This window comes from Camelina sativa, chromosome 19 (assembly GCF_000633955.1).
Source record: "Camelina sativa cultivar DH55 chromosome 19, Cs, whole genome shotgun sequence".
Classification (NCBI taxonomy): Eukaryota; Viridiplantae; Streptophyta; class Magnoliopsida; order Brassicales; family Brassicaceae; genus Camelina; species Camelina sativa.
Window position 1 is genome coordinate 4,717,892 of NC_025703.1, and position 9,503 is coordinate 4,727,394.

General features: G+C 32.1%; 1 protein-coding gene, 1 long non-coding RNA gene and 1 pseudogene across 2 annotated transcripts; 1 reads left to right on the top strand and 2 right to left on the bottom strand.

Annotated features, from left to right (window-relative positions):
* Positions 1,048-1,683, top strand: LOC104764812. Its single transcript, XR_763786.2, has 2 exons — positions 1,048-1,099; positions 1,398-1,683. It is a non-coding gene; the product is annotated as an uncharacterized LOC104764812 (long non-coding RNA).
* Positions 2,190-4,122, bottom strand: LOC104767431 (annotated as a pseudogene).
* On the bottom strand, positions 7,393-8,554 carry LOC104764813 (RING-H2 finger protein ATL72-like). The gene has a single exon (XM_010488412.1). The coding sequence runs from the start codon at positions 8,222-8,224 to the stop codon at positions 7,691-7,693; it is 534 nt and encodes a 177-aa protein (XP_010486714.1). The 5' UTR covers positions 8,225-8,554; the 3' UTR covers positions 7,393-7,690.

Consider the following 9,503-nt stretch of genomic DNA (forward strand, 5'->3'; position numbering starts at 1 on the left):
AATATATGATGACATTTGGGGAAAAAGTAGTAAAAAGCAAGAAATTTGGGAAAATATTCAAAAAAATGTTCAAAAGTATATAAGTTATCGCATTTATAATAGTGCAAAATGTAAAAGCTGAACGGATAATACTTATATATGTACGACGCTGACTTACTAATAAACTGCTAAAGTCAAGTGTTAAGACAACAGTAAACCATATTTCTAAATTCTAAAACTAGGCACAAACGATAAGTGCAACGAAAACCTATATTTTATTATTATTTTCAATCAAAAAATAAGAAAAGCAAAACGAAAAATACAAATACGCTCCATAAAGACAAGTTTGGAAGTGGTTAGAAGTTTAAGATTGTTTATACTTTTTAATCTTAATTTTCATGAACAGGATTGTTTTTTTTATTTGTTAAAGAAACAGGATTGTTTATTTATATACGTCAACAATAACAAAAAATGAAAAATGAGTTTTCCGTTTATGAAAGTTATAAACGTGAAGCTATAACCTAACCTGCTCCACTACGGGAACGCTACTGCCAAGTGTCGTCGGATTGCAGGAGTACTTTAATATCTGACTTAATCTTATAATCAAAAAGTAGCCCTGGGCATTCGGCCAAAACCGAGAAACCCGAACCGAAAGAACCGAACTTTTCGGTTATCGGTGCTGAAGCTGAAAGGAAGAGTGAACCGATCGGCAATTTTTTTTTGAGATTTCGATTATCGATTCGGTTCGGTTCGGCAAACTATAACCGAACGGTTTTTCGGTTTCCTTCTGTCATCACCATGAGATCATGACCCCTGAATAAGATCTCGTCGAAAATTAGAGAAAACGAAGATGATGAGATGTTACAGGTCGGCATCGGACATGAAAAGCTCAACTAAGAAGACGATGACTAGGGTTTAGATGTTTAAGTCGTTGATGTTTGAGCAATATGGGCTTTTTAATAGAATGTGTGTTTGGAAGTTGCATGGGCCTTTCATAATTAATTGTTACATAGCCCATTAGTGGACAATATAATACATAAAAACCAACTGAAACCCTAGATATAAAACTTTTCTTCTACTTGTTTTATTTTCTTCTACCTCCAGCCGCATCTCTTTCTAGGTGAGGTTCTCAATTTCTGTTTTCCATCGCACTCTTTAATTATGTGCTTGTGTAGGGCTGACTCGAATATTTTCTTCTCGAGGATTTGATTGGAACTCACATATTGTCATAGATTTGTTATTTTGTGGAAATTGTTTGGGTCTGTGTTTTGGTTGGAATGTATATAAGTTATATTTTTGTTTAGCGAACTTTCTGGATCTTTGTTCCAATGGTAGAATCATATAGTTAGAATAAGAATTCGGATTAAATTATTGACTTGTGATTCTTAGTGTCTAACTGTCTATCGTGTTCTTTGCAGCTTGCTGGAAACAAATCTCCACATGATTGAACGGCATAAACGTCACCGTCCTCTCCGCAACTTCACAACTAACTAAGAAATTTGGGATTGTAGTTAGGTTTCGACTTGTAAATTTGTTAATTAGCTTGTAAATTTTTTTAATTAGTTGTAAACTTTTTTCGGTTAACCAAATTAACCGAAAAAAAAAGAAATTCGGTTTAGTTCGGAAGTCATTTTACAGCATGTAACTGAACCGAATAACCCGAGTACCGAATAACCCGAACCGAATTGTAATTCGGTTTAATTCGGCTAGATTTTTAAATAACCGAAAATTTGGAAAACCGAATAAACCGAACCGAATAATCCGATTAAACCGGATGCCCATGCCTATTACAAAAACTATTGCAGAGCTGATTAAGCACATATATATAGCACCATCTTCTTCTACGCATTATCTTATTGAAAGAGTTACAATAGATGCTTAGACAGAACCGTGCCAAGATATTTTGATGCTATAGAAAAGTTGCAACAGAATTACAATACAACCTATTTGCTGTGAGTAGGCAGTAGGCACGGCTCTAGGCTCTAGCATAAACATTAAATATATCTTATATTATACTATTCGTTATATATTACTATAAATCATATTTTTCGCCTATGCTCTGCTTAAAGAAAACTTAGATACAATCATATCGGTATATGTAACTGAACTTTTAATATTTAATCATTGTTGCGAATTTATGAATTCGATCAAGTATTACACAAATTGAAGACCCTGATAAAAATTTTAGCTTTAGATTTTGCGAGTTAACTTTATTTCCCACCAATCGAACCCAATCTTTTTGACGCCTTACTTATAATCTTAACCGTCGACGAATTGTCACGAAGTAAAATGGCCGACGGATCGTCAGAGTTGCTCATGCCGTCGCTAATAAGGTCCCAAAACAAAGCTCCCGCGCCCGAACCGCCTTTTCGCGCAGACATGTAAAAGATGTTATACGTTGCGGTGAACACGGCGTCTCTATTAGCCAGAGTGTAGCGTGGTGTGTCCGTTCCTACCCCGAATTCTGCTAGAATTAAAGGCTTTTTAAGAATGTTCTGCGCATCGTCGATGTGGGCTTGGATCCATTTCCGTGAGAAAGCCAATCGAGACTTCTGATTCAACTTTTGAAACCTGCGCAAATCCAAAAAGCTTGAAATGGTACTCCATTTGTAAACCCTAATAATATTTTCATTCTTTTAAATAGCAAAATCAATGTTAAAAAAGAAGAAGTTTTAGCATAGTCTAAGTGACATAGAAAAAGAGATATTTTTGAAAATTCCCAAAAAAAAAAAGGATGAATAATATAATTTCTGAAAAATTGTTTTGTCTAAATAAATGTACAGTATAAAACTTAGTATGGGCACTGTTGCGTACCATAAGTCAGCGGCACAGTGGGCCGATGCGAAATCAATGGCATCGATATTATGATTAGCTATGAAATCAGCTCCAACTATGTTGGCTGCAGGCGGATTTAGAGAAGTCTTTCTTTGAGGAGATGAGTCACCATAGAAACCTTCATGACCAATGGAGAGGAGATGGTTTGGATCAAGTGATTTTACATAAGGAGCCATTTCATTAATTCAAGCCATAAGGGTTCTTCCACTTGGATCTGATTTGCATTCTGGCTCGTTCATAAGCTGCCAAGCCATAATGGCTGGTTCATCTTTGTATGCAACTTTCGTAAATGTATTCACTCTGTTCATCATAGTCTACACAGGAAGAGTGATAAAGATATCGTAGGTTATTATTATAAATTATGGTGTAAAAAATATTTTGTTACGAATCTGAAGAGATTAAAGTTTGGTTAATTTGTATTTTTTACCTTGACGTGGTTCATGTAGAACTGTTTAGTAAGTGAGTTTGTGTAGAAATCGTCATCTGAAGATACCTTCTCGCCTTTACTTTGAGCCCAAGCCACGTATTGTTTCCTCCCTCCGTAGTCACTCCAGTTATTGACAAGGGGGATTATCATTTTTATACCGAGTCTTTTTGCTTCGGCTATCACAAAATCCAAGCCCTTTCAACATTGAAAACATAAACTAATTAATTAACAAAAGATTAACAAATATATTAAGGTTGAAAAGGCTTCACACTAACCTGAAACGTTTTTTCATCGTATATACCAGGGGAAGTTTGGAGAGCGCGGTATATGGCGCCATCGTGGAACCCCCAGGTGCGGGCGATGGTCAAACCGTGACTAGTCGCGTCTTGAAACGCATTAGTGATCTTATATCTTGTGGTCGGATCGGTGGCTTCATACGTGAGCCAGTAGGCATTGAACCCATTGGCGTAAAATGGTTTCCCGTTAAGAATAAATTGGACGCAAAAAGAAGACAAAGCAGATCGATGAAATCTAAGAAGACTATTGGATGGGTGAAGAAGGATTAATGCCAACCGTTTCTTTCCTGGTCTAATTCTAATTGGTTCGGTTCACTACTTGGTTCATTTTTGTTCCTTTTAAACTATGGGTCTAACTAGTTTTATTCTATTCGGTTTTTATTCCTGGGCTTGGGCCCTGTAAACATTTTTATTTCCCTTTTCATTTTAATTTGAATATCCTTTAACAAAAAAAAAAAAAAGAATAAATTGGACGCCTTTCCTAGTAACGAACCCATTATTAGACCCAGCTTCCACTCCTAGACGATCATTATAGTTTTGTGCGATCACAATCGCTAAAAACACTATATAACACAAATACTTCATATTGTTTTTCTAGCTACTTTGTTTTTGTGCTCTATTGTCTTCATGACTAGTATACGTAGTTATATATAGAGAGTATATGACATATCTTAAATTTATTGTAGGTACATATTAATTATTAATATTTAATATGACATATCTAAAATTTAATTTACAAATTTTATTTTAAAATCAAATGTAAAATTCATTATATATACATTAAAAATTGTATTAATATTACCATTGAAATTTACTTTATTTAATATTTAATATATCTTAAAAGATAATTTACTTTATTTAATATTTAATATAACATAATTTACTTTATTTAATATTTAATATATCTTAAAAGATATATTGTTTTGGTTACCATTTACTATTTTATTTATTCTCTGCAAATTTTATTTTCATTTTTCAAAAACTGTTGATTCAGTTCTGCATTATTCTTTTTATTCTTTTTCTTTTTGTTTTTCTAATGGTTACCAGTTTTTTCTTACAATTACAATGCATGAACATATTCACTAATTTGTGGATTACATAACAAAAATTATACACGTGGCAACTGTAATATATAAGAAATCCTCAATAAACAATAATTCTTACATATATTTATCAAAAATAGTAACAATAATTTTTTTTATTATGATTTCTTACCTTATCATTAATTTTAAAATAGTAAGTTATTTTGTATGTTGACTAACTTTCATTGTGATCAACATACTGATTGTGATTATCTTCCTAATCAGTACTGGCGTAACAATTGGGCCAACACTTTTATTCTTATAATCACTTTGTTTGAACTGTTCTCCTTGATATCAGTCAGCAAAGTAGGTAAAAAACTAAAAATCATGTTTTTTTTTCATATATGACATGAGTTGAATTTTCAATTTTCAGTGTCAGTTCTTTCCAATTATGCTCATTTTAATGATTCTTTTCTATAAACGAAAAGTAATCTTCGAGTTTTATTATATTTCAATTATATTAGGATTTTCTCGCATAGTTTAAATTTCCATTTCCTATAATACATTATATAAAAATTATTAGAGGGACATCATACTACAACTAATATTTGGTTCGCATTCCAGAATTTACATAAAATTCTGAAATTTTAATCTTATAATCCTTTTGTAAAAGCAATTTCATCTGTCAAAATTTATCAGCTATTCATAAAACTTTGAATTTATTCTAAAAAACCTAAAATAATAAAATATTTCTAGCTATAATTAAATTTTGATATATATGGTTCACTACGAGAACTATTCCTGGGCGTTCGGGTATTTGCTTCGGTTCCGGATATATCCGTTCGGTTCTGGGTATTTGGATATAGGATTTTATGATCTATTCGGTTAATTTACTATTTCGGTTCGTGTTTGGTTTGGTTTCGGTTATTTTTGGTTCGGTTCCGAATATCTACAATAATATAATTTTTAAAAATATTATTAAATTTGAATAAAAATATGATAAAATTTTGACAATATTGAAAATATTTTAATATTTTGATCTAAATTTATATGATATCGGTTCAGTTCTGGTATCAGTTTTTTAATTTAAAAGTTATCCCCTTATTAATCCGAAATGCACGTACTTATTAAAATATCTTGCTAGTGTAGTGGTTGCATTCAGTTCTCTAAGGCCGAGAGATCTGTTGTTGGAACCCCAACAATAACAGTTTTAATATTAGTTTAGTTTGATTCGGATACGTTTGGGTAACCGAATGGATATCGGAACCGATATCTATGGATATCTGAAAAACTATCCATTCGATTATTAGCCTCTAACCGAACCTAAACCAAAACCAAAATTTTGGTTCGGTTTCGGTTCGGTCCATTTGGTTCGGTTAATCTGCCCAAAACTAACGAGAACGTTACTTAATAAAATGCTGGGAGACCCAACAAGGCCCATATATATGGGTCACTAGGAGAACGTTACTTATTTCTAGCTATAATTAAATTTTGATATGTAAGGCCCATATATTGCCACTGCCAAGTAGAGAGAGAGAATGAAGCAGTCCGTACTCCGTAGGGCGTTTGATTGGTTGTGGAAGTTCCCACTGACTGAATGCAAACACGAGAAGAGCCGTTAAATTAAACGTTCGCTCGTTCCCATTTATATTTCGAAATACTATCTTTTAAAAAAAAAAAAATCACAATCAAAATCCATCTTGTAATAAAACGAACTTTGTTTTGTAGACTATATAATTTTTATAGGTTGGTTACATATTAATGATAGATTAATTGGTTACAAATAGGTTATACCCAAAATCTTAAAGAGAATATTGTAAAAAATCATATCATCTAACTTACCATATTAATTTATTTTATTAAATTATTCATCAAATAAAATCTTTTGATATCTAACTTAACATATTAATTTGTTAATTATTATTATACTCCATCTCTCATTCATTTATATATATGAGTCTATTTTGTGAAACAAATAAATTATCATATTATTTATTATAATTAAAAAATAGTTTTATTTCCGGATAACTATAAGTTGAATTTTTAAAAACAAATATAAATTGTTCAATCTATAAAATATTCAAGCTTTCGTAATATTATTCTTTAGAAATAATATCTATTTAATTAAAAATTTTACTGAATAACGGGTCAAAATTTGAATATTTAAATTTAAATTTACAAAATTATGTCTTATAATGACATTCAAGTCGTGATGTACAATATACATTGTAGAAATAACTTCACATATATAACCTACTACAACATATTAAAATTATATTTTAAAATATAAAATACACAAAACTTTGTATAAAATAAAATTTAATCAGTGTTATAGCACGATACTTATCTAGAATCATTAACTATATAAAACTTACAAAATATGTGTCTTTTTCATGTTATTATATTTAGTATATGATTTTATTGCATAATGTTTTATTCAAAAAAACTTTTAAAAACAATCACATAAATTATATTTTATATAAAAATTACAATATAAATAAAATGAATTTCAATCAATGTTCTAGCACGGATATTAATCTAGTAAGAATAATAAACAGTAAACAAAAAAATATTCGATCATCATGAATTACTCCCTATTTATTTTTGTTGTCATTAATTTTTTTAAAGAAATCATTGGATCCTAGTTGCTCCGTATTTCTTCTGTTTTCTATAAGTGATAATTGTTGGTTGGGTTACCGTTTTTAAATAAATGATCATTTTATTATACATCATATAATTATAATAGTATCATTTTAACCACACACAAAAAAAAAAAAAAAAAAAACATTTTGGATCTTAGATCCACAAACGACTTCTCGGAACGAAGACCATATCCGGTTAATTAAATGCATTATCCGTTGTCGGTAATAAAACTCCTAATCTTTTCATTACAACAACCTTTTTTTTTTTTGGGGGAAGAAAACATTAAAAAATCAGTAAAGACTTGCTTTGATTTCAAGAAAACCCATCACACTAAATTTACCAGCACAAGAATATGTGTAAATTAATCACATTAGTTTGCACACACAAAAACAGTTATGTAACCAACCAACAAAAAACCAAGCCCACTTGAGAGAGCATAGTTAAGAAAAATCACAAATCATGCATGTCCTTAAATTATGTGATGGAAACTATACCACGTCCTCGTCCCGGCGGGAAACAGCCATCGGCGACGTTTGCTCAACGAGCAGCGATTGTCTGCAAGTAGGGCAAGAGGAACGCGAGACCAGCCAAGTATCTATGCACCTCACGTGGAAGCCATGGTTACATTTAGGCAAAACCCTAACTTTCTCTCCATCCACGAAATCTCCTAGACATATCAAACACTCCGTAGCTTTCATGTCAATGTTCCCTGATCCGTACAATCCAACAGGGATTTGCTCTAGCACCCGTTTCTTGATCCCCGTTGTAGCTACTAAACGTCCAGAATTTGCGTTTGCGTTTGAAGCGTTTGCGACTTGATCATCCGAAGTGAGTCTCCGAGTGATGCGTAGCACACATCGCAAGGCAGAGTTGAGGCTTAGAGCACAGATTAAAGCGCAGAGTAAAGCAGCTAAAATGATGACCATGTTAGTGTCGAAGTAGGTGTCGTTCAACCCTCCTCTGGTTTTAGGGGTTGCATCGGTGGGTGCGTTTGCTTGCAGTTCAAGTAGCAACCGACCCATCTTTGAGGTACGCTCGAGATGCAGAGGAGAGTACAAAAAAACTTGATTACTTCACCTTCAAGACTCGTGTTGTTACATAAATCGGTGACGAACGGGATGGAGAAGTGGGATTTAAGAATCCACACCGAGTTTTCTCTTCACTCTCTTTATTTCGTCTCGAAGTTTTGATATTAATTTTGTTCGATCTGAAATCAAATCTTTCTGATTTGTTTCTTCCTCGTGACTTGTAAAGATGAGGGGAGGCAAAAATATTTATGTCAAGTTGTGATAAAAGAAGTCATAAATAGATTTATGGGCGACTCTCTTCAGAGAGATGATGATGTGGTTGGTCCTAAAAATTTTTTTTTTTTTTTTTTAACTCTATAATTTGTTAGTATTATTTATATATGTAGCAAGTGAATGGTCACTATTAATTTTGTTTGTATTCTTTAAGGTCAATTTTTATTCACTCCACTAACCAATGTAATTTTTCTTGTCGTCCTATCGAGAATCAGTGGTTTAATAGAAGCAAAATCCAAATATAAAACCATATGTTGATATGATATCATGGTCATTTTGAAAAACTTGCGCTTGTATAAGATCCCTAGATTAGTATGAATCTTGTTTTCCAGTTTCTGCTATACAAATTAGAGCATGTATTGAACCACTATATATCTCATACCGTAATTGTATATCCTAAAAGTAATTTTGATTCTATTTGTGGGATGCCATTCTTTGTTGTGTCTGTGTGTATTAGTAATTTGGATAAATACTTAAAAGATAGAGCAAAGAAGAAGAAGACAAATAAGAAAACGATTAGTTTAGTAGATATATCGTAATTGACAACTAACAAACTCGTTAATACTAGTGGTTTTAAGAACTTTGGAATCAAGCTAAAAGGAATTAATTCTCAAATAAGAAAAAACCGACAAATGAGATTGGATGTAGAAAAGCAATATTGGATTATATAAAACTGTATAGTTGGGGTATCATATTCCCAACTAATCATGACGAATATAATTAACTTATCATAGATTTATTCCATGGTTTTGGTTTTCTTATTATGGGGTAGACACACATCGTTAGTAACCTATTTGGTTTTTGTGTAGTTGGTCAAGGTCAGTAGATTTTCCATTCCATTAGTTTGGTCGTTGCATATTTCATCATATAATGGTTATGTAGAAATTCGAAGATGAACATTTGTGTGTATGTATGTGGTTGGTTTACGAATTGAATGGTCCATACGAAATTCATGTGTCACTTACGGGTCCACAAGTATAAGAAGAAGTCCAATACAACA